This window comes from Antechinus flavipes, chromosome 3, assembly GCF_016432865.1.
Source record: "Antechinus flavipes isolate AdamAnt ecotype Samford, QLD, Australia chromosome 3, AdamAnt_v2, whole genome shotgun sequence".
Lineage (NCBI taxonomy): Eukaryota > Metazoa > Chordata > Mammalia > Dasyuromorphia > Dasyuridae > Antechinus > Antechinus flavipes.
The window spans coordinates 168426588-168453935 of NC_067400.1; the positions used below are offsets into that span (position 1 = coordinate 168426588).

General features: G+C 31.7%; 1 protein-coding gene across 2 annotated transcripts in view; it reads right to left on the reverse strand.

Moving 5' to 3' along the window:
* Positions 1-2561: 2561 nt before the first annotated feature.
* Positions 2562-27348, reverse strand: part of ANKRD10 (ankyrin repeat domain 10) — a 46662-nt gene continuing 21875 nt past the window's right edge. The window contains exons 4-6 of one of the 2 annotated variants that reach the window (XM_051984202.1): positions 23903-24138; positions 8996-9226; positions 2562-4268 (exon numbers count right to left, since the gene is read on the reverse strand). In XM_051984202.1, the coding sequence (XP_051840162.1) occupies positions 3799-4268; positions 8996-9226; positions 23903-24138 (937 nt within the window). In that variant the 3' untranslated portion in view covers positions 2562-3798. The remainder of the gene's footprint in view (positions 4269-8995; positions 9227-23902; positions 24139-27348) is intronic. The other variant, XM_051984203.1, reaches the window with a different exon arrangement.

The following is a 27348-nucleotide window of genomic DNA, read 5'->3' on the forward strand; positions in this document are numbered from 1 at the left end:
AGGAGGGACTGAATGGGATGTATTGAGTGGCCTCAACTTGTGCCCTGATTATAACTTATTTGTGCTATAGCCAAGTCACAGGGATTTGCTTATCTTAGATAAACATACATTTCCCTGCTTTCCCCCTGTCTTTATAGCCACCATTAGCATTAAGCATGTCATTGATTAGTATTCTTTGTCTCTAGGTAATTCTGAATTAGGATGTATGCCTGGGCTCCCCATGCCTATTGAGGATACCTTGTCTATTGGGAGTTTCCCTTTCTCGGAAGATCATAATAGATCTTTTTTACTTTTTACCTGAAGAATCTCTGATTTTAATTTGGGTAAGAGTCACTGTCCCACACAGGGATAGGGCAGACTCAGTGTGAATATCAAATGAATATTTTGTAAAGCACGTAGCAAAGGCCCTACCACATTTTATACACACACGCAAACATACACACACTTCCATGAACAGAATGCCATCCTCACCTCTTCCTTTTGACTTCTCCTAGTTTCCTTCAAGATTCAGTTCAAATTCTTCAGTGGCCTTTCGATGTCTACTCACTGTATTCCTCTGAAATGAACTTCTACTTACATTATACATCTTATTTACAACTTTTTTTTTTTTTTTTTTTTAAGGTATGTGAACTACTTCAGAACAAGGATGTTTACTTTTTCTTGTATTTTCAGGGCTTAGCTCTGGTACCTTGATCATAGTTAATAAACACCTGAGTACTGAGTCCTTTTCCATCCCTACAAAATGAGAAAGGAAGCCTAAATTAACTCAAGCCAAAAAACCCACAGCTAGAAACCAAAAGAATCTGTATTTGTTGTCATTTCTCTACCCCAAGGCTGTATGACTTAATATTAGGAATAGAAGAAATGTTTCTTAAACTTAATTGACTAAATTTAAATAGGCAATTTATAATTATAATTATAATTCAAAGGCATTTGTAGAATTATAGATGGGAAAGAAAAGATCCCATGGTAATAAAGCCAGGCATCTCAGAACTACAGATATCAATTTTATTAAATTAAATTTGGGAGCCATAGATTCTTGTACAATGAGAAAGTTATAAATGAAGTAGAATGAACAGTGAGAAAAATGGATCAAAGTAATGTTGTATGCTAAAGTTATCCAGGGGTATAGGCAACAAAAACAACAAAAATTTGTTTTGTCTCTCCCATGTGAGTTATAAAGAGAATCTTTTCTATATGTATAGTCAGTGCTTAATAAATTCTTTGGTCATTCATTTTTTAAATATCTGCAAAAATGTTGAAAACAGGGGCAGCTAGATGGAGCAATGGATAGAACACTGGCACTGGAGTCAGGAGGACCGGAGTTCAAATACAGGCCTCAGACACTTAAAATATTTCCTCTGTGTGAGACCCTGGGCAAGTCACTTAACCCCAATTGCTTTGCAAATAAATTCTTAAAAAAAAAGAAAAGAAAAGAAAGAAAGAAAGAAAATGTTGAAAACACTCATGATCATTAAATAAAAACCCAAAATCAATTACCTGGATCAGAAATAAAAGTTGAAACAAGGTAACATTCATATATTCCAAGGGTGGTCAAAAGAAATTTAACCATAATTCATACATTATAGTTAAAATGAAATCTCAAAAAGCCAGCAAAAGAGCTAAATATTAAAATATGTAGCACCACAGGTAGCTAAGAGAGCTATTGAAATGCAACAATTAAACTAATTGTAAGTGATCAATTCAACATTGTACAAAATGTGTTATCATTAGTTTTTCTTCTGAGAAATGAAAAATCCTATTCTGACCAATAATCCTGAAAAGAGAGTCAAGTGTTGTGAACTTTAGTGCATTTCAGATAGCTCACTAACATAGCAAATTCTGGAAGCTCTTTATATGTCTCTGAAATGCTTTTAACAAGGTCATATTCCTTTTATTCAATAACTATTATATCTTCTTTCTTTGTCTAAGGAATAGACCCTAATGTGTCTCATAAAAATCATCTGAATGTTTCCAACAGTATATCTAAGAATGCAATAGGTTATTTTACTGGTAATTCTAAAGATTATCTGCATTTTTCCAGACACCTGCACAGAGGAATGATAAAACTACTCACATTTATATAGAGCTTTACAAACTTCCTTTCTTTACAATGTTTACATGAGGTATGAAGTACAAGTATCATTATGCCCATTTTACACAGGAGGAAACAGGCTTAGAGAGGTTTAACTGACAACTCATAACCGCAATGTTAGCAAATGTGGAATCAGAAATTGTAAACAGACTTTCTAGCTCATGGTGCAGTACTCCTCATATTTTACCCCACTTCTTCATTAAAAACCTTTTGTAGTGCAAGAGAGCCTGTTGATGATTCAATAAAAACTGATATGTAGCATATACATGACTTTAACAAACTGAAGGATGAAAGATCTTCTCAACAATGTTATTTCTATAAGAAAAGGGATAATTATGCATACGATCAAATGGACTACATTGAAAATAGGCATTTACGTGAATCCTGTTGGCAGAAAGCAGGATGAAATAGCTTATTAAAATAAAATTGCTTACCTACAAGAAAATAAAAGGCCACCCATGGAAAATTGAGCATATAAGAAATTTATTTTTATTCAATTTGTAAAGGTCCCTTTTTAAACAAACAAAAAAGGATGATATAGTTCACTTAGGACACTGGTTTATTTATTTGACATTTTCTCCATCACACCATTCTTCATTATGAAATCACCAAAGCAGAAAAACATTACAATACTTGCAGTGTCGCTACTAGCTGCATCAATGTTGACTTGTATAAAACTATAAACAATACAAATTCAGTGTAAGATTTCCTTAAGGATCTCTCAACTGGCTAGATATACATAGCAGAAGTCTAAAGCAGAATATACTTCCAAAGAGTAGAGAAGGGGAAGGGAAATTCAACATGTATCAAAAAACAGTCAAATTGAAATATTCTGACCTAACAAATTCTACAAACAGTAATTTTCATTGCATATAAAGAAACCGTGCTAACATCCCTTCAGTGGGTGATCTATAGTAAAGTATTAAGCACATAAAGTAAAAATGCAAGATTAAAATATTGTAACATAGGATTAACTCCAGGCTGAATTGGTTTGCAACCAAACTTTGGGCTGTGACCCACTATACTTTGTTCAAGTCATAAGCCAAATATTTTGTTTGGTAACTGACGCCAAAGAATGGACTACACATGTCCAATTATAAACTTTAACAGATGAAAGGTGAAAACTCATTTTCAATGTCATTGAACTCAAGGCAAAAGTCATTTCCTCCACATAAGCATTGAAAATTAGTATAAGTAATCTATTCTAAGACTAAAATAATTTGTTTTTTACAAAAAGTGAAAGCATGGGTCTTCTCTTACTAGAGGCTCAACTAGATAAATAAATGAAAGCTTTTTGTAGCTTTGCTCAAGTATAATAAACTAAGGAAAGTGATTAGGACACTCATTTTTGGCCTCAATTTCCATTTCCACTGGATACAATTCAGTTTTTATAGGAAAAATAACAATTTTTGGTGCTAATATTGGGTTTGGTGACCAGTAAATGTTAAAAAAGGAACTTAATTTTGAAAGAGCATCCCACTGTAACAATACCTAGTCACTAAGTCCCATTCATGCAACAAACTAAGACTTCATTTTAACTAGGAAACCATCAAATGGAAGCTTTATTTTTCCTGATAAATCAAAGTGTAAAAATGATGGTTGTGTCATTCCTCTCCAAAATAATGCTACATGGATATTTCCTCCCAAAAAGTCAGTCAACAGCATGAATCAATGTGTTTCAAAGGAAGAAAATACATCGACTTTTAGGAACCATGATAAAGGTGCATTGTGCCCAAGATAGTATTATCATATTTCTCCTCCACTTTAACAGAATTGGAATGCTCAATAACACTATTAAGTTCCGGGATGCTCTCAGCTGTGTCCCCAAACCCATGGTAATGTCCATAGTGCAAATTATCTCCAATGTCATCTAACCAGGATGGTCTATTAGCTACACAGCTACTTGGGCTGCCATTCAGGTGCAGAGAGCCACACATATCAGGAGAAATGTTCATAGTCTTTTCTGATTCTTCAGCACCATTAACAGAGGGAGTTTTCTGGCTATTTGCAAAAGTCAGTCCTGGAATTAATCCACTGCTAATTTCATTAGGTGCTGTTAAGCATTCTCCATTCCCGTTTTCCATCCCATTGAGCTGTGTCGTGGAAGGGAAGTCCAAATGTCCATTGGTGGCATATCCACTTGTCAATGTATTCAAAACGGAGCTACTCATATCTGCATTAAGAAATACACCTGTCACCAAAACTCAGAATCAATGGGGGGGAAAAAACATTAAAAACTTGGCTAAACTTAAAACAAAACCTCTTTTTATTTTTCAAAATCAATTAGACCTTCTGTAAGGTACTGATAAATTTTCAAGATACCTTGCATAGGTATGTTTTTTAAAAATGACTAACAATTTGAAAAATAACTCAGCATTTTAAAAATGTAGGGCCAAATTAAGAAACTTAGGCTATCATTATTTACTTGACAAAGTAGTGTTCAAACTTTTTATAGTAGTTTTCAAAATAATTGTTTTTGGGATCCTCAGCTATACCTGAAAAAATTCTTGCAAAGTAAATTCTACCTTACTCAAAAGTAAAAAACAAATTTGATTTTTTTAAAAAATATCTCTCAGGTTTTCAGTAGAGAGATCTTGACCAGGATTCTAGTCCAGTCTCAGACTAGGATTGGCATTAGGAGCACTAAATCCTTAAACTCTAAGTACCTTCAGGCAACTTTAAAACTAATTTAATCATGACATCCACATTGGTAGAGGGAGTTACTTCATCTACAGGTTCTCATTCAATGAAATCCCAGGACCTAACCCCTCCTCCTTCCAAGAAAAAACACAAAATGGTTTTCATAAAGGATTAAAATGAAGTGTAATACTTCATTCAACATCAGGAAAAACAGTATGGTAAAGTAATTGAAGCAAGTTAATTACAGAAGCTTTTTATAAGAATGTAAGACAACACAAAGTGTTCTAAAGCAATTTCAGACTAATAATTTAGGAAAGAGCATATGCAAATTTTAGAGGAATAGTTTTCTTTAAGCAACATTCAAACCTGACATAATCCATATGCAAAATGCCAAGTGACAACAACACTGGCAGAATGCACAGACCAGAATGCTTACAAAAAGAAAACATGGAAATATTAATAAAATTCATGCAAAAAGGTCATTTTGAATAACTAGTTCTGAATTTTATTAAAATTATATTTAGGATACGTCAGCCACATTTCAAAAAAACATAAGTAGGGGGAACACTGGTTTTTGAAGCTTAGACAAAAATTTATTTAATAAAATATTGATAGAGAAAAAAATATCTATTACAAGTACTGGAATAGACCAATACATATTACAATTGTTTGTAACTCAGTGTATAGCAGTCATGAATACAGAGAATAAAGTAGTTTAAAAGTGCCTCTAACCTGGAACTATTAAGTAAGGTTTGCCACTTAAAGTGCTGCTCTATTATAATAAAATGTAGTCTTACAATGACCATTTCAAAAAATCCATTTCTAATAGCTTTTCACATATAGAAGCATTTGATGCATATCTTATTACCCTTGTACAACAGTGCCCTACCAAAAGTGCATATTTTAATCTTTTTAGTATTTTTCTACATTGCACATTAATGTTATATCTTCATTCTCCCTCAAATTCATTTTCAACCCATATCCCCATCTCACCTCTTTCAAAAAATAAATAAATAAATAAAAGGTGAAGACAAAAGTTTACAATGTTCTATTAATCATTAATTTTTGTCTGGTAACAAATTTATAAAGTTGTTAAAAGTAAAAATACATTAATCAAGACCTTGGTTTCCATAAAATCTGCTAAATTGGCCTAAGTATGAAGGAAAATGGATACTTTTTCTCTGATCTTTCAAATTGAACCTACAATCTTAGACAATAGTGTAATGGAAAGAACACTGGATTTGGAGTTTAAAAAATGAGAATTCTGAGGGCCAGTTTTGTCATTTCTGTTGTTTGACTAGGACAAATTCTGTTGTTTGACCAGTGATATAGCCACTCTCATCCTTAGTCTTCTCATCTATTACATGGGGATGAGATTTCTACTCCATGTCACAGCCAAGCATAAACATCAGCTGTTAATTACTTAAATTCAAGAGTAGATAGTGAGCTAAATAGCAATTTATGTGTAAAACACATTAACCACCACCATAAAAACAAAAACCAGAAACCCAAATCTTCAGGTTAGTTGCCTCAGAGGTGGCAATTAATTCATTCCTATTTTTCAAAAACAAAGATATCTTCCTTAAAGATAAAATCTGGCTATGTGAGAAACAGTATCCACTTGAAAGATAAGAGAAAAAAAGAAAAGGGGGGAAAAAAAAACCTGACCATTCAAGTATATTTGTCCAATTAATTATCCAAATCTCTTTAATGAGATGGAAACAGTAGACAGTATAATTGGGTTCCCAAAGGTAATTAAAATAGCTAGTCAACTGCTCAAAAAATGGGGTCTGTGGCTTCAATCCTAGCTTACTTTGATACGTACTTTTAAAGGAAGACAATGGGAAGGCTGGCAGCCTATTTTCATAACTTAGGTGAAATTAAAAATTGCTATAAGGGTGTGGTATTTCCTCAAGCAGCTAGGTTAAAGCAAATTAGTTCCAGGGAATCAACAACCTAAAAAAGCCCAAGCCACATAAATACAGCCTCATAACACTATCACAAAGTAAAACAAAAATTGTAAACCCACAAAATCTTATTTTAACATAATAAAATGTGATGACAAGACCATCTTGGATCCTGCTCCAAAGGGTTTGGTTAGTACAGTCAATCCCAAATCTGCCACTTGACATTTTACCATTCTGCTCATTTAAATGCTGCCTAATAGAGACCTATACTTCTCTTCTTGCTGCCTTTACCTGCTCATTCCACAGTTTCCACCGATGTCCGAACAGACGAAGGCAACAGCACATACACAGCCCGGATTTTGCCTTATGGCGGATCTGCTTTAAGATGCAGCCTCCAGGAATGCATGGCATCTAAAAGCGGGGCCCACCTGTACCAGAGTGATCTTGTTATAGCAGGGTCTCACCTATACAGGTGTACCTCGCTTTAAGCCAACCCAATATATGAAAATCCAGATTTACACAAAGAAATAAATTAGGGGGCAAGTATCTGATTTAAAAAGGATTCACAATAAGATTCCTTCAAGTAGTCAGCCCCTCCCAGCAATTTAAAAAGTAAAAATTTGATTTATACACTTTTTAGGAATGCATCCATCTACTGCATAAAGTGAGGTAGATCTGTAACATTCCCACTGGCACAGACCTTAAACGGCAGCATTCTAGCAAGGCTTTTGGGTAGAAGTATAATATACTTAAAAATATAAACACTAAAAGAATACATTTCAAGTGGCTACTTTAGTTAAATCAGACTAGCTAGAAGTTTAAATTAAAATAAGAGGACAGAATTTGGATCATTTTTCTAAATGGTAGGTCCCTGAAATTTTAAAGGGAGCTGTGAAAGATTAATTATTGCTTAAAAAAAAAAGTGAAAATCAAAACAAATTTCTGTTTTAGAATTTTTTAAGATGTCAGAGGCTAACAATTACAACTGATAAAAAATAATGTGCCTAATGGCACAAAGTTGAGCAGGTTTTTTGTTTCTACTGGGAAATGGGCTTGAACTATGAGAATTATTTATAATTTCAACAAAGTAAACTGCTAGGAAGTCCCATAGGAACAAAACAGCTAAAGATCAATAAATCTAATTTATAAGTTTGTTCCACTGCTTTTTTTTTAAATTTTGCTTTATGGAGTGGCTTTGGTATTTACCCATTTGCCTGGTTAGGTCATATAGGTCTTAACTGCAAGTAAACTTGCCTACTATCTTAATTAAAATATTATCCATTTGGGAGTCCCTATTTACTCTTTTGAAAAAAAAATAAATAGGTTCCTAGGATTTTAGACTAATTAGTAACAAGATATTTCTATCTATAGGAACTATTTACTAATATACTTGTATGGCTTTCCTTTAGTTTAGATGTTTGGAAACATATTTAATTTCCAAAAGGATATGTATATGTGTATATGTATATACACATATACATATATATTATATATATGTACATGTGCTTTCTTTTAAAGTTTAATTTAAATGGCTTTCATGTTAATTCAGAAAACAAAATATCTATTTCTATTATTCCCCAAAGATTCACTTGGCATATAAAAAAACAATATTAATAACAAAAATTAGTTTCCATTTCTAAGCATAGCATTACATTAATAAAATTTGTAATTTTTTCCTTTCAAGTACATTGAAAGGCTAAAAGCTTTTAATTAAACTAACATGATACAATATATTTGTGGTAATTCATTTTTAAAATGTTCTAGAATTACTATTAAGAAATTAATCTGTTGCTATTTGAAATTTCAAAATGTGAATATTTAACTCTTATGACAAACAATTCTAAGCTGAAGAAATCAGGCATTTAAAAAAACTTAATTAGATGTTTTGCCAACAATTTTAAAGATTTTTTTTCCCCTTTTTAACTTAGGTTTATATTTTAGCTAAATATGTTTATTTCACTTTTTACTTTACTAATCAAACCTCTGGCAATTCCTAACTATTAGCATAACTATCTTTATAGCTCTTTCTATTAAGGTACATATTACTCTGAAAACACAAGTACACACTATATGTGAGAAGCAAAAACTATTTCAAAGCTAAAAAAAAAATTAAAACTCCTTAAAAAGATAAAGAAGGCACATTAAATTTAAGCTCAAAGCAAAATAGGAAAAGTAACTTCATGATTATTGTATATATCCACATTGTGTGTGTCAAGAAATGTTTCTTTGTGTCTACAAACACCCAAAAGAACGGGCATTAGAGTAATACAAGTCTCCAAGACACTGAACAACAATGTTGAAAAATTTAAAGAAACTTTTGTATCTCAGAAATAATATGCATACTGATTCTTACAACGACAAGGGGTTTGCATTGATGTAACTGTATAAATTTCTATCTCTTTTGGTCCAATAGAACCACTCTCCTGTTGTTTGATGTCTTCAACCATTTGAATGTTGTTGCAGTTAACAGGAAACTGTCCACTCCCACCTGATACAACAGCAAATTCTCTATCAATGTGCATACTGTCAGGATCATCATCAGCTCCTCCGTTCACTTGTGGTATAGAGCAAACAAAGCTCTGAGCTTTTGAAGAAAACAAAAAAAATCACCAAAACATGATTTTAGGTTATTTTGCACATATAAAGGAAAACATCTAGATAAATACTCTAATCCCATATTTTCAAAGCAAAATAGTTAAATGCCTAACATAATTTAAAATAAATTGAAATTAAACCCTTTTCTATCTTGTTTTGCCCTCCTTCTAGAAATCCACATGAAAAGCTGTTTATGTACCAGTCAATCTACATCACATGGCAGATTTTCTTAGCAAATAATTTTATAAGTGAAACTTAAAAACTTCTTGGAACTAGCAATACCCATTTAGGTTCTATTTGATAGTCTATTCCATTTGAAGCATACTGTGTTTCCACTGAGTCTTTTATTTCAAGAGAAACATGATAACTTTAAACATTCAACAGGAACAGTGATATATTTAAACTCCTCCCATCACTGAAATGAATGAAAATTTTTAGTGCACAAGAATTACTTAATGATTCATACAAAGTATTTTGAAGTTCCTATATTTTTACTTTTAATGTTACAAACCTGCTAATTTGAGAAAACTGAGAGGTCCAGGTGTTAGGATAAGCTAAAACTTCCAGTTGAATCAATGTTTAGGAGTGACTACTGAATTTCAATCAAGGTTGTACAATGTGTCACCAAACAAGAACATTCAGCATTTTATGTACTCCCCCACTTATACCTTGTGAAGTAAATCCTATAGGTATTGTCACCTCCATTTTTACATTTAAAGAAGATATTTTTCTTTGGTTACAAAATGTCACGAGATGTGAACCCAAACTCTCCTGTCTCTGTCCAATATTCTATTATAGCCTGCTATCTTTCAACTAGCAATGCTCCTTCTATTGGTTAGATCTTTATCTATTTGTGAAAATCACATGGATTTCTCACAGGTACATGTGTGAGTACAACAGTTTTGACCTAGGAAAGTTAACTAGAAGCCAGCAAAATATGGACTGGAGAGGCAGAACTGTAATTTCTTACATATAAACCACATGAAAAAAGTTAAACACGCTTTGTGTTAAATAGAATTCCTATAAAGGAAGTAACAAATATTATATAACCATAATAAGCGAATTTGACCCTGAAAAAAATATAAGAAGGCATCTTACTCCCTTCTTTGCAGAATTAGGAGACTATATTTGAGGAAGACTCTTAGATTTGACTGATATGTTGGTTTGTTTTGCGAAATTTTCCTTTTCTTTTTAAAATCCTATTACACCTGATAACTCTCTGGGTAAGGAGAAGAAAAAGGGAAATGGTGGTAAATAGAAATGATATATAACAAGAGATCAACTTAAAAAATATTCAACGTATTAGGGATACAAGCTTCAAAAAATATGGGAGGGAAAAAATCTTACATAGTCAATGCTGTTTTAACATTGGAAACATATGAACCAGGTAAGTAAAGCATAGGTAGCAATGTAATAGCAATTTCAAATTATCCCTGAGCCTATATTGAAATCAATGTGCAAATAGTCTTAATGATATCAGAAACAAGATTTGTGTATTATACCAAAAGAATAAGAAAGGAACTGCAGAGAAATCTTCCACAGATACCCAAATAGGGTATATGGTAAGGGGAAAAAGTTATTTCTCATTTTGTAAGTTGCTCAAAAAATATGAAAATTTAAGTTATGTTCAAATTGTGGGGTAGAAAGATGAGGTAAGAAAAAAATTGACTTTGCATTTATATAGAGTTAGAACATTCTTAAATATTTTTAAAGACCAAAATTATAGATTGAAGCTCTTTCCCACACTCCTCTTCCCCTCCTCCCAACAGATGAACTGGGGAATAAAGTATTCCAAGTGTCTGACACAATATACTTTATAAACATAAGGACTATTCATTCTTGAATAAAGCATTTGCAACACAATAAATCATACTGCAAATCCAAGCAACTTGTATAGTTATACGTTCTCTTAGTAAAATGTAAATTACTCATCAGGACTGGGTTAAATAGGCAACACCACATATATACCACAAAAGATATAGCACCCTTCAAAATCTATAAAGAAATAAGAGAGAAAGGCTGGGTGGACCAGGAAGCAAAAGATGAGGAAAGAAAACCAGGGAAGTTATCTAGATTGGAACAGGGGAGAAGGAAGGGAGTTAATAGGCAAGGCAAGTTAGGAACAGAATTAAAGCAGGTGGCAGGGATAGGAAAGTTATACATATGTGTGTATATATCTATTTATGTATACATAAATATATCCTCTCTTAACTAGCCTGCTAGGGATTTCCTAAAGAATGGACAGAATTTCCAGAATAGCTCAAGACAAAAGAAACAAAAGAAACATAAGAAAACATAAGCCTCAGGAACACCGGCAGCAGTGTTTGTGTGGCTGTAGAATGGAGAACACAGGTATATAAAAGCACTGTTAACAACTGAAGTATATTTTTACAGAACACTTGGGATGATTTTGAAAAGAGAATTTTCAATGGGAGATCCATGTAAAGAAATTAAAGTACACTCAAGGCACTGGCAATACTTAAGTACCATTTTAAGAACACTGAGGTATGCTAGTCTAGACTTCTTCATAGTCATGTAGAATTTCACACTTATTTGTTAAACCTTTCTTCTAACAAAGAATTAAAATTAATTACAATTTGATCTTTCAAGTCCCTACTCTACTCTTTGAAACTTAAGCCGTTTCGGGTTAGAAACATACAAAATACAAAAAACTAAAACAAAATAATGTTAAAGCCTTAGTCATAGGTCAAGTTCCTAATAGGAGATTCTACTATATGTTACATTTCTCCCTCACTGCCTTTTCAATATTCACTAGCACATGTATTAATTACCTATTAGAAGAAAGGCCAGGGCTTTTACTCATATAGCTCTATTTTTAATGATAATAAAAAAACTTTAGCAAGCTTCCAGCCTACTTTTCAAAAATCACTCTAGCATGAAAATCATAATATGTTCAAATACCAAAGGGTAGGATTTTAACTATTTGTTTCCATTAACTTTTTACCAGTCATATTTCATAGATATTTCATAGACTTTGGTGTTGCAGTTAAATGTTCTTTATTCATTGAAAGATGTTTTATGCCACTTCATCAAAAAAAAAAAAAAAAGATATATTTTAAAATCAGATTCTCAGAAACTTTAGGAAATTATAAAGGTTTCCCTTTTTTTTTTTTTATCTTCAGGAAAACCACTTTTAAATGACATGTGAAGATACACATACACATCATACGCAAAAACCCAGGACTTTCTCACTAAATGTTTGAAAAGATCTAACAATGAAAATGATGGAACTGGTAGTATTTCATATCTTGGTAATTTTTAACTGCACAAAAATATGACATGAAGTGGCATAGCACAGTGAGTTAAAAGTGCTAGACTTAAAGTCAATGGGAATCTTTCAGTTATTATTTCCTCATCTCTAAAATAAAATAAATAGCACCTACCTCATAGAATTGTTTCAGGAGGATCAAATGAGATGTATGAAGCATATTGTAATCCTTAGAACAGAAGTACCAGCTGTTACTAATGAACAAGGAATATTATGCATGCTCTAAATTGAACAGTTGTCTGGATCAACAAGCATATAGAGAGCAATACTCAAATCTAATCTCAAATGATTTGGCTATTCCTTTCAGTGATACAGATTGCAATCCATCCATAATAACCCATTTATCTATCCCACCTCTGCACACAATGTGCTAAACATTTTCTACAATTAGATACAACTTCAGTACAGACTATCAATCTGTGAAGTAGCTCATCTCTTTATTTTTTATCCTACAAAAAGACATTTTTTAACTCCAGGGATCTCTGGAAAATTTTCCTTCATTACTTTGTAACCTGCTCATGTTCACTACTGCCCTGGTGTGATACAGAAATACCTTACAAGTATAATATTCCATTTTGCACTTAGAATGGAGAATAGTGTTGGAAAGATGGATCTTCATTTCTGGGAAAGCTTGGGGGTCATTAGAGTTCTGTAATAGATTTAAAGCAATTCACCTTATGAAATAATAGAGTAGTACAGGGATACCCCACTTTAAAAAGCAATGCTATCCTTTTCCTGTTCAATTCTGGGCCTACCCCCTTATCTGTGTAAACTGATTTTGTAGTATGTAACACACCTGCAAATGCTGCATTTTGGGCAAAAGACATTTTTGAGTTTTTACAAAACTCTTTCAAGAGACCAATTTTCCTGGCCCTGACACAAAGAACATAATTTGCAGAACAGGAACATCTACAGGACACTATCTAGAGAACTGCTTTTCAACTTAGCATGGTATTAAATCTCCATTTAATGGAGTGGCAAACAATTTCCTTTTTTATACTTAAGATGTAGCATTTATGGCACTTCATGGAGGATACCAAGATTATTTAAGTTAAGTAAAATGTCAAATATGTGAGGCTACATTTGAGCTCTGGTTTTCCTTACTCTAGGGCTGGGATTCTTACTCACTGTGCCACTAGTTGTCCCTCTGACTTTTTTGAGTATATAATACATGACAATGTTGTCTTGGTCATCTTTTCCAGTATTAATGATTTTCTATATTTTAATCTATTCTTCAGATTCCTTAACATAATCACAAATGTGTCACTGCCTGTAGGGATTCCATGTATTTGTTCCAATACAACTGCTTTTCTTCATCTTTATTTTCTTTAAATTTCCAAATATAATCGGGATTGTGATTGCTTTACTGTCTTTGACAGTGAAAAACTATTTTTTAAAATTGCAGGTTTTTGCCATTGTTGTTCTGTTGGTTTCCATCTTTAAATGCCCTGAGGATAACTGCTTGGTTGGCTCTCTTGCCCAACTTCAAATGAACAAAGTATTTATAAAAACACACCTACAGTTTTAAAGGTGGATCAAAAGTTTCTGCTCTCAAAAAGTTCCAATTTTAAGACATTCAAATGGCAAAAGACAAGAGGTATACTTTGCTTTGGAATCTTATGATTTTAGTGGATGGCACCACTTGATTTGTTACTATTACAAAAAACAAAGAGGCCTGGATATATGTAGTCAGCAGCAAGAAAGCTGTTAAGATGATCCATCTGGGTAGTGTTAAGCTTACCCAATAATAGTAAGCCCAAGGGTGAGAACTCTATAGATTAACAGGTTGCATAGTCTTAACTTATTTTGTCTATTATTTTTCTGATTTAGGCAGCAATATACTCCTATTTCTAAAACTTTATAAATAAGTTTATATTCTACATGAGTGTTGCCTTGGCCACCATTTCTTTACTGAATAATACATTATAAAATGGTGTCAATCTCACTTCTGTTGTCCATGATCCATTTTTGACTGCAATCAGCATTTTTTTATTTTACTACAGAGGCAATCTAAGGGTGAACAGAATGAGTTCAAGAATTCCCAGGGACAGATCAATAAACTACAGCTTTGGCAAAAGTATTGCTTTTTGAGCAATATTTATAATACAGAAATCTCCTTATGTGACTTTAAAATGTATTATATTGGTAAGCAAGCTTAAAAACTTTGTGATTAAGAAAAAATACTACTTGTAACATACCTAATCAAAATAAAACAAAAAACCTAAGCACTTATCATTAAGTCAAACAACAAGGTGGCCTACAATAACAAAAAGCATTTTTTGACAACCCATACACAACTCCTAGATAATCTTTGGGGAAATGTCATTACCTTCCAGTTCAACTATTAACTCTATGCATGACTCCAAAACCTGAACATGCAGTAATTTTTTTTAATTCTCTTGTCACTTCCCACTACTCATCTGCTAGTTCTCTTAAATATTCCATAGGTACCTCAACCTCTGGCCATGTCAAAATGGAACTCATAAAACTTTTACTATTTTTTCTAAATGGGACCATCATTCTTCCTGTCACTGAATTTTGCAACCTAGAACTTCCTTTCATTTTCAACTTCCTAACCAATCAATTGTCATACATCAATTTTAAATTATCTAACATTTCAACATTTGACATTCCCTTTACTGCTAATAAAACCATCCTTCTCTAGGTTTTCCATGTAACCTTTCTTAGACTACTGAAATATAGGCTAAAGGATCTCCTTTCTAACCACATGAAATTATTCAAAACTGGTATACTAAAAGAAAACTTACAAAGTTCCTTCCTATAAAGAACCACTATTGTTTCAGGAAGGTTAGACAAATATGAAAAAACAAAGTAATTTGGGGAGGAAAAAAAAGCAATAAAAGTTGAGAAAATCAATCAGAAGCTTTCCATAGAAGGTTGATTTGGTTGGGCTTTGAAGAAAATTAAATAGATATAGAGTGGGGAAGAAGTTTTCCTTCTAGTTACAGGAATCAAACAGGAGGTGCAGTGCTAAAGTTCCACTTCCTTCAAGAGCCCTTTCCAGATGCCCTTAAGGTTGTGTATCTTCTACCTATCTTGTCTTCACTTAGTAATCTGTAGACATGGTGAATCTAACAAAATATGAACTTGAAAGCAGGGACTTTTTATACATTTGTATCCACAGCTCCTAGAACCCAGTACTTGACCAAAAAAGTACTTAAAGAGGAATAATAGCAGCATTTCTTCCCCAAGAATTTTTGGAAGGATAAAATGAAGTATTTGTAAAGCAATTAATATGCCAGGATTGCAGGTTAGACATACTTTATATACAGAAATGTCATTTAAGTAATTATCTAACCCTGAAGACTTTCTATATAACTCTGACCCTAAGATTCATGAAATCTTGGCTTTAGAGGTTGAAGAGACCTTGGAAGTCATTAATTCCAGACCCTCTCACTTTACAGATAAGGAAACTGAAATGTCAAAGTCAATTAACCAGGTAATACAATTAGAAAGCACCTAAGGCAGAATTTGAACTCATCTTCCCGATTTACAATCCACTAAACTACTTGTTCATCTCCAAAATAAGACTAGGACAGCTAAAAACTATTCAATTTCTATAAATCCAAGGCTATGCCAAAACATTTTTTTTTTAAAGTTACTGTTTAATTAAGGACATTATTTATAAGTCCACCCATGCTTAAGTTTACTACAGGAATCTGAGAATTATTTTAAGAAATACGAGAAGCAAATAAGCTACTGATCGCCAAGTCCCAAGCAAAAGAACAATTGTCTGGTACCTGAATAGGTATCATTTAGCATTCCTACATAAGATCAAAACATTCTGGATTCCAAGACTTTAAAATATATGCATAGTTATGATTTCTTCTACAGTAAAATCACAAAAACTACAAAACATGTTTGGGAAAGGAGCTTTCAATCTTAAAATTTTGACAAGGAAATAATCCTCCTGAGACATAAAATGTCATAGTTGGACAACATGAGATTCATATGACTGATTATCTTTTTGTATATTGTTACTATATTGTGAGGGAAGCATTTTGTACTAATTACTAATTATCAGAATATTTATTACAAGGCTTTACATATAGAGAAAGATACCAAAACCCTCAACCTATTGTGCCCAGATCAATGTTTATCTGAAATTTATGTTTCTAAATCATACTTTGCATTGGAATACCCATTGCTTGCTGCTCTCTGGAAACAATAAGCACATTCACATAAAATTAGACACAAAAGTTTTTTAAATTGTTTACAAAGACATTTCCAAAATTGCAGAACTATCACTATCCTTATTCCACTAGAATAAATTTTTATTTAAAAAATTAATCCACCTTATGTCCTGTTTCTGCATTAAAATCAACATACTCAATAAAGCACTGAAAATTCTATAAACCTTTAAGCCACCAAATATTAACAAATAAACAAGCATTAAGCACATACTATGTGCCCAATACTGATAGAAGCACTAGATACAAAAAAGACAAATAAAAGCATCTATGCCTTCAAGGAGTAAGGGGGAAAAAATTGTTGGTTCATAAAATTAACTTTCAACCTTTTTTTGTTAAACAAGATTGGCTACTTGAATTGTTTTTATCTTGCTTAAATGAAATCTGCCTCTAGAAAAAGTTAAAAAATTGTTTTTGTAAGATCAATGTTGTACTTATAAAAAATAATGAACTAGAAGTCTCAAATATTTTGTAAACAGCCATAACTCGGATATAAGACTGATTAACTACCTAAAAGTGAAGACATATTGACCAAATAAAATAGCAGAATACCTGAAAAGGTTTCCCCCATCACATTAAGGTGTGCCCTCTTAGTTTGATACACATCACTGTAACATTTATGACTTTGTATAACTGAAGTCTGGTTTTAGAATATACTTAAAAATAAATTATGAAAGCAGAAGGAAAAGATGGTTATAAATTAAAGCTTTAACCAAGAAATCATTGATGACCATTCCTTTTAAAATAGATTATCAAGTTGTCCTTTCTTAGAAATACAATTCTTAGTTTAGTCTTTGACTTAAAACTATTTGGATTCATCTATTAGAGCTCATTTCAAACATAAACAAACAGGTTAAGTTGTTCTTTATTATAAAAATTTACATTTATTTATACTTCTTTTTATTTATCTTCTCAAACTGAGGCAAAGAGGTAGTTTTTCAACTCAATGTGTAAGACATTGTGATGAATAAAACAATTTTCCAAACTCTGGAAATGGCATTCAATTGGGATAAGAAACTATTTTTCAAAGATATAAAGAGACTGACCAATTTCTAACATATATTTAATTTTGGCAGCAGTTTGTTTGAAATCCACCTACTCAATAGAATTAAAATTCTGTTTTACATCATTCTGAATTTTATATGAAGAGGCTTCATCTGTCTTTTGGATGTCTTAAGTTCCTAGTCAAAAAGGCAACATATCAACGAGTGGAAAAGATATTTTCATCTTCAAGCCATTTGAAGGAAGTTAAGTATATCATATTTAAAAGGAAAACACTTGATTAAAATTAACTTGCAAGTAAGAGTAATTAATCTGAAAAGCTCCTGAACTTTATCTTGTAGTCAAATAGGATTACATTTGTGATAATATAACCCAAATAATTCAAAATATGTCAATAGATAGCCAAATATGTTACCAAAAAAAAAAAAAAAGTTTTATCTCCTCAAAAGGTAAGCTTAGCCCAGATTCCTCTTTATTTACACCTCTTACAAGCAAAATGTCAAGTATTTATATAATGGAGGAAAAAGGGATCACTATTTGAGAGCATCCTAAACAAAATCTCATTTTAATAAGCATTAAAATAATATTTGTATTTGTTTGAAATACAAACTTGGCTACTAAAATAATTTATTATAGCTTAAGTGTATTACTTTTTAGCATGACTATTCCCTATCCATTTAAGTTAGAATAACTCAAAATCAATTTCTTCATAAACATGTAAAATTTTATTTATTCTTAGCAAGTGACATAAGAGCTTTTATTTAGTAGGTAATTATCAACTTGGATAACAGCTCATTTGAATGAATTAAGAATAAGAAGTTGAAAACGACAAAAAAACATAACCATGATTTTTATCAAGGATTTTTATCCTTACACATTCAAATGGCAAATTAAAGCAAATGTTTCAGTTATATTATATTGGAAAAGAATTGTGGTGGCATCAACAAGCTTTTTTGAGAAAAATATTTGGCTTATTTCAGCTAAAATTCTCACATTTATTTATCTGGATATCTTCAAGTCTCCGTTTTGTATATCTGTATACACTGTAAAAACCCAAAATTTCCTTTTCTTCCTCTAACTGATTTCATTGAAGAAAATTACAGAAATGCTGCAAATCTAGTAAATTTCAAATAAATAGAAAACTAAAGTAACGGATAAAGAAAACAAGCAACAATAATATTGCATAATATTAATTATATGTGTATCTTATTACAGAAACGAATTTGGAACAAGTATAAGTCTTTTGGACTATTACAAAGTAGTCTATTCAAAGCAGTTATTTGAACTTCATATCTACAATATAAAAACTCACCTTTTAAAATTAGGAAAAATGGAGATTAAAGATCTGAAATGAAGTTCTACAGTATTTACAATGAGACATTAAATATGACAGAATCACGTGTCTCTCAGGTCACTTGAGAAGCTTGGTCAAATTCTTATCAAGTCGAACCTTTGCTAAGGTGCTATACATTCATTTACAATTTATATTCATCCAGAAACAGTTCTTAAAAAAAAAAAAAAAACTAAAAAAAATACCTTTCTCATAAAATATACATTGTTAAGACTAATTGCCCTCTGAGGTCTGAGTGTTATAAAAATTACTTTTATGTGAATATTTTCTGAGGTCATTTTAAAGACTCCCAAAGGAATAGTTAGACTCAGGAGTTAATTAGGCCTGGGTTCCATCTTTGTTTTGCTTCTTTACACCGATTTCGGTATCTGGAAGGAATCTTATAATTTTTCTGAACCTCATTGTCCTCATCTGCAAAATGAGGGGGTTAGTAGTAGATCTCTACAGTGATACTTTTTAAAGGCATACAACAATCCTCTTGTAGCTGATAAAATTCCTGAACTTGACAGTGTTTCCTATGTAAACTAATTTGATTCCTCTTTTCCATAATGGACTTTTCATATTTGTTTAAATGTTTCCTAAAATTAGTTATTCTTGAAAGACTTGGTCAACTTAACCAGAAGAGACATAATTTTTAAAATCCATTCATAAACATGGAGGGATCAGAATTAGAGGAGAAACTAGGAGGTCAAAGTATACCTCAAGGTTAAAGTGGCTAAAAAGCTAAAAATAGGAATAAAACACATTTAAATTCTGCCTTAACTTCAAATCCATTTTAGAAACTTGTTCCACTACATGTTTAACATCTCCACAATTTGATATTAAATCGTTCAACTGAGAATTTTTTTATTTTAAAAATTATGTTGTAACAATAAATGTATATGAATCAAGGCATGAATATTTTGCCAAGAAAAAAAAAAAAAATGAACACACCAAGCTATCACTGGAGAACACTTATACTTAAGGTACCAAAATAAAAAAAAGTTAGTTGTCATAAGAAAAAAGAAATATGTTTGATATCAAACAATAAAAACAAAAGAATAAGGATTCTAGCACATACTAACTATAAAGAATTCTAGAAAACATTAGGAAAAAAACAAACAGGATTTCTCCAATTGAAAACTATGTCGGATGACTTTTACCCAAGTAATATAGCTTAATGGCCAAACTATGATTGCTACTGTTTTTTTCATATCCAATTTGTGACTGTTGACCATATGATATAATTATTAATGTTTTTGTAAATACAATTACTTATTAAGTGCTTAAATGTTCTGAGCACAAGTGCTACTCTTTTGTGAATAATCAAATGACTGTTTGCAAGAATGGTAGTTGTCCAGTCTCAAAGATCAAAATGATCTATGAGAGTTGGGGCAGAGCGTCCAATTGGGGCCGATCAACCAATAAAAGATCAGAATGAACATTTGGGATGTATGCTTTAACTGCATCTCATTTTTTCTGAATTAATTCAATTCTGCTTTGCTCATAGAGCATCGCACCTTCTTTTCATGAAGCCACACCAGGATGAGCAGTCCTGTGCCAGTGTCTCCCATATCATAGATTCTAAAGTTCTTAAGAGAAACCTTGAATGTCCTTGCATCACTTTTTCTAGTCATCCTGTGAGAGTTTATCCTGTGTGAGTTCTCCTTATAAAAATAACTTTTTTGGCAAACATACATTTGGGATTCAAACAATTTGGCCAGTCCAAGGGAGTTGTGATCTCTGCAGAATTGGAATACTTGGCAGTTTAGTTCAAGAAAGGACCTTTTTATTATGCACACATATGTAATTGCTATTTGGTCCATTTCAAATATCTTGGGTGTTTACCCAAGATATGAAGTACTAAAATAAGAAGTCTTAAGAGAATTAAGCACATTAATTATGTGCTTAAGAAAATATTTAAAAGAATTAAATCAAAGTTGGGCCATAAACAAAAATAAGGGTACCACTGTTTCGCCACTGGGCCTAATATGAGTCAATATTCACCTGAAAAAGGAACGAGCTCCATTTTTCACATTCTAGCCACAGACTAAAGACCCTTATTTTTGAGATCAGGCCCCCAATAAGTCATAGGATAAATCAGAATATACCAGGGAACGCCCTGCTTCTCTATCTCCTACAATTCCTAGGGAATTGAGGAAAACTAACATATTGGAAGGATATGGGCCCTTTATATAATAACAAAAAAATTAGGAAACTATCTTTACCACTACTATCGCACTTGTTGAATCTAATGTAGATTTTAACATCTAGAATATCTATCTTTAAAAATCTCACTTGGATATGAGAATTTTGTACATGAGCGGCCTAGGCTACAAAAAGTAGGAATTAAAATGGGTAGAACTTAAGTAACTGTTTTTTATTTTGTTTTGTGGGAGAAAACTCCTATAACTCAGAAAATAGTTCAAATCCAGTTCACTGATTTAATCTACAATACAAAGTGACCTTTCAAGTACTAATGAGAAAATACTTAAGAATTCTTAAATTCAGATTGTTTAAATGACAAGCTATACAAAACCTATTTCATAGTTATCTCCTAGATGAATTACAATAAAGATTTACTTATAACCTAACTAGCCATTTCTCCTATACTTTTAAAAGGCTTAGGATAAAATCTCATTAATTTTTAAATGATTTAAAGCTTCACTAAATTTGTTAGTGACAATCTATGCCACATTTAAAGTATATTTTTAAGAATCATTAAGTCTTAAGGAATAAAAAAGAACTAAGAAATCAGGTAATCTAAACTTCTACTGATGCAGAATTGCCCTTTACAAAATCCTTTTTGATTTAACCCTTTGTCAGAGAACTCATAATCATAACATTCTTTTGTTCAATTCACTAGTTAATAAACACGTACACAATTAAGTAAATTATTTCTTGTCATTTGAACATTCAAATTCAGATTCATTATTGTAGGGAACTCTTGGCATTGCTTCTTCAGAAACTCCCTTTACAAAGGTAGACCATCAATTCTTCTGAAACTGGAGTCTTACAAAGTTGCTTGGGGCAGAGGAAAGTTAAGTGATTTGCCCAGTACAATGAAAATATATACTACAGACAGACTTTAAACCAGATTGTCCTGATTGAGCTTGCAATTCTACCATTCCATGTTGCAAAAACAAATATGTAAATAGATACAAATCAATCTAGAAACAGATTCAGATTATTAAGGTCTTTATGTTAGAGAAAAAAATTTTTTTCCTGGAGGCAACAGAAAATCAAGGAAGATCCCTAAGTAGGGAAGTACCGTGGTCAGATATATGCTTTAGGAATATCCATTTGGAAGACAAATATAAGGAATGGAGAGGCTGGATGCAGGTAGGCTAACTATTATGTCAATAATATAGGTGAAGGGTGATGATGGTCCTGTTGGTTTCTGTCTGCAAACCAACATTCTCTGATCCTGGTTCTGTTCTCTTGTACTATGTCAAAGGAAGGAACAAAGAAGTTTATTCAAGATCTACACTATGAGATTTATAGTATTAGTGCCCTAGATGAGATTTGATATTAAATCATCTTTCTATCTTTTACACTGACAGTAGACTGTTAAGTCCTAACTCGAGTTAAAATATTGGGATTATGTAAATCCCTTCCACCCAATGTGCCCTCTCCAAATTGTCACCTGGAACAAATATGCAAGCTTGCTTCTCTGTGTATAGATTCCATAAATAAAATCTTAAGTATCATTAGTTTTTAGAACAATATCACCACACTAGGTAATTCATATCAATCTAAAAGCTAAGAATACGGATCTTCCATTTACCTTTGTTTTTTTGCTAAAGCAATTGAGGCTAGTAATTTAAGTGTTTGAGACAAGATTTGAATTCAGGTCCTCCTGACTTAGGGGCCAGTTCTCTATTCACTAATCCATCTAGTTGCCCCCAACAAATTTGTTAATTATATGCAGATTTTTTTTTTATTCTCTCTGATTTCCCATATTCCATATTTTTGAATTATTATTCTATAATCAAATTATCAGCTATTTACTTTCTAATTATAGTAATTTTTTTATCTTGGCTAATAAGTTTATGCTTCATTTATGATTTTTAAAAAGCTACTATCTTATAGATACCATTTCATATAGGCTAAAACACATTGAAACCAAATCTTTTTCAGAGGACAGCACATATAAAATACTAAAAAAGGGAGGTTTACAATGGAAAATTAAGACACATAAAATGCTTGCAGTTTACCTAAAGATTAGAAGAACAATTTATCAGAGAAAAAGGCTACTCACAACTGAGATAAGTTTATTTACCTTATAAATGAAATACTATGTGTTAATGACACACAGTGCACCACAAACAGATGAAATCCATTTATGTATTTATCTACCTAAGGATTTCAAAATGGTCATATTACCATATTATCCGAAATTTTTTCCCCACAAGCTCAGTAACAGTCAAAAAACAAATCAGGCACAATGGCAGAATTTTTTAATAGTTGTTATATTTCAAATACAAGTACAAGACAGAAAATGTTTCTATTATCTATGTCACAATGCCCAAGGCCCAAGTAAACTTGAGGGATAGCAAGACTGCATTAATATTGGTTCTTCAGCATGTTTTGAGAATGTTAAAATTTCTCTCTTATCCCACCTTTTCATAAGAGGCCAGTCTTCACAGCTACATAGAAGAAAACTTGAAGGTAACCAAATGAGTATTTCTTGGTGCATGATCTCCTTGTCTGTAAAGCTCCCATTGATCTAGAAGGGAGCCTTCTGTCTTTATGGCTGAAATAAGTAAAATATGCAAAAAGGAAATGTGTTCATTAAAACTAGTTTTTTCCCCACCTCTAAAGCAGTCTCACCTTCGGTTCTAGCCTTCTTTATTCCAGCAGACTCGACATCTTCAAAGGATCGCTTTCGATTTGTCCCACCACTACCATGATTAGGAAATGCATTCTGATGAACCCCATTTAAGGTGCCATTAGTATAAAAACGATTCAGATGACAATTCTGGAGGTTTAAGAGAAACTGGGCACATTCTTGAAAACCCTGGGTTTGTGCAATGTCTGCTGCTGTCAGGCCACTGGCATTTCTTAAGCTGCATGATACAAAGAAACTGAATTACATTCCATTAACAGTTTAACTTGGTTGCTGCTCCTGCTGTTCTTACTGACTAACTATCTGAAGGTGATATGAGAGAGACAGAGAAAGACTATGCAAATTTACAGCAAATTTTCGTTAAAGAATAAGTAAATCATCTTAGTTCTTTAACTAACTTTTGCTCTTATATATCTGGTTTCTAAGCAAGATCTGGAAAACAGTGTATGAAGACAAAAGAAATCAATATTCTAAACTCCCTTTAAAAAGTTATATTCCTATTTAACATAAACAGCATAATAAAATGCTTAATCTGAAGAATCAAAACTTTATACTAACTTCAGACTAAGCTTGAATTCTGAATTCTATCATCTGCCTATACTTATTTTATAATCCAATATTCTATTCTTGAGTATAAAGTTAATTATATAATCAAAACAAACATGTACTAGTAATTGTCCATGGCATTCATATAACAATCACTATTCTGCCTAATGAAAAAAGCATTATTGATAAAATTTAGGTCTGCTCATAGCATATTTTGTTAAAAATATGTGACACTATAAGTGGAAAGTAGGGGGATTACCTTGACACTGAAATTAGATATATTAATTATTTCGATATCCTTATGTATCACTTAGAAACCTAATCTTGCTTAGATGGTGAGAATTATCTTTGGAAAATCAGCTTACTCATAATTTGCCTTCTTCAAAATACTAAAAGATAAAATTATCTAATAATAAATGTTCAGATTGAAGTATTAAGCAAAAACAAAGGTCTCAATAACATGACTTTATTTTTTGAGAAAAAAATTAATTTTAAAATAGCAGTCAGGCAGTTTATAGCAAATAAAAATTTAAGGAAAAACTATTCTATATTGAAGTTTGCCTGGAATATAAGAATATGTATTGCTTTGTGGAAAGTTAAAAAAATAAAAGCAAAAATTAATTAGCTTTAGCTAATTCAGTCAATTAGAAAAGTATCTAATAAGTTTAAAAAAAAACACTTCATGGTAGTAACAATTAAAAAGATCAAAGAGTAAGTACTACAACTTGAAATATTTTATATAAATTTTTAAGTCTTTTATCTACAATCATTTCCTAGAGTCACTAATAAAAATGAGAAACATCTCGAGGCCAAATATCCCAAAGCCAAAGATCCAATAACAAAACAATTTCATGTGCATAGAAGACCATAAAATGTATATTATTCTTTTGTCAAACTTCTAAGAAATTCAGTTCCAATAACTAAAAATTGAAAATTTTCTTCAAATATGAGATTAGATCATAAAAACCTGAGATTGAATTTAAGTATCAAAGCTTTATAAATATCAAAATCAAATGCTTTAGAGCAATCTCACCTTTTCAGTTTTGTTCAAGTATAAAAATGAAAAGGTGTAAATAAGAATTCTACATTAAAAAAATCAACTTACAAAAACTTTCCAATTTCATGGGAAGGTTTACAAATGAAAACAAGCTTCATATGCCTATGATCACTGACAATTTCACTTAACGGTTCAAGTTATAAAATCTGATGAATATTATTCTAAAATTTAACTAACATCTAAATTCAAGGTATGAATTAGATAAGCAAAGGAAATGAAATGATGCCAGAATATCCTGATGAATTGCATGGTACAAAAGGAATTATACAAAATGAAGTGCTTGACTGTGCTTCAAAATAATAATACACTGGACCTAAAAAAGGCTGAAAGATGGGCAATATGACTAAGAATGTAAGAAAGGCAATGTATGAGTTCATATTAAAAAGATTAAAATTCCAGCTTCGAAAAATTGTGTAAAAAAGCCTATAAATATTATGAACATTGGCTTGCTCCCAAGATCCAGAAATACAAGAATGAAGTGCCAAACTTCACTAAAACCTGAGGACATACAAATTTAGAAGAAAAAGGGAAATATTACTATCTGGCATAGAAAGACCTTAGAACATATGTCCTAAAAAGTTATAAATGTTAAAATATAGATTTAAACAATTTAGAAAAGCTCATTAAACAAAAGCTATTTGAAGCAATCTTTGAATTGTCAAATTAACCCAAGGCAACACTACCTTAAAAAATATCTGTCAATGCTCAAACAAAATCTTAGACTAGATGGGTCATAAATTAGCCTAGTATGGTAATTTCCAGATCTTTTAAAAGTGAAATTTAGTATCTGAAAGAAAATAGTACTAATATATTTACTACCAGGAAGAAAAAAGTCATTAAAATTGAAAACAGAATGGTAAATGTTGAACTATTTTCCTATAGCGGAAAAGACATGTCATTACATAAATTTTCGTGAAAAATAACATTAGCCATTATTTTTGATAATAAAATTAAGTTAGTCAAATTAGAAAGCTTAAATGCATTCATTTCTTACAAAATTAAACTTTTAAGAAGAATTAGTAGAATTAAATAAGAATTCTGCTGGTTCCTAAATTACTTGTAGACTTAAAAGAAAATTAATCAAAACAAACGGGCTATATGAGCCAAGAATCAGGAAATAAGGGTTAAAATTTTTCTTTATAAGACTTAAATTTCCACAATCAAAAGACAAACAGTAGAATGTGAATGATGGCACTAGTAATCCAGAAGTGCAGATTGGTGATAATATAGTTTGTATCACTAAATGTAAAATCTTTTGTTATTTCTATGAGAACTCCCCAGGTCACTATTTATTTGTAACATTCAATAAAAGCTATGGTTTCATTGTTTTGTCCTCTTAGATTGGGTAGAAGGCAGCATGGTGTAGTAGAAAGAGAATTTGGGACTTGGGAGTCATGGAAGACCTAGTTTCAAATTCCATCTCTTATACTGGGCAACTTAACTTCAGTTTTCTTACATGAAATAATTACCAACTGTGGTACCAATTCATTGGGTTGTGAGGCTCAAAGAAATTAACATACAGAAAGTGCTCTTTAAACTTTAAAGTATCAGCTATTATTAATTTGGCAATCTATACATATCACACTTACCTAATTCTTCTATGTAACTTTTAAACTCTTTACCCTTAATATGTACATATCTTAGCCCTTTATTATATCAGCACGTAATTAATTGGAATACTATCTTGTTCACTAATTGCTTTAGTTATTGATACTGTCTTCCCAATGAGCTTATAAATTCCTGTGGAAAAGATGATATCGTTTGTATCCCACAGGACTGGGCACAAAATCAAGTATTTATTAAACATGTAGTTTTTTTCTTCTTTTA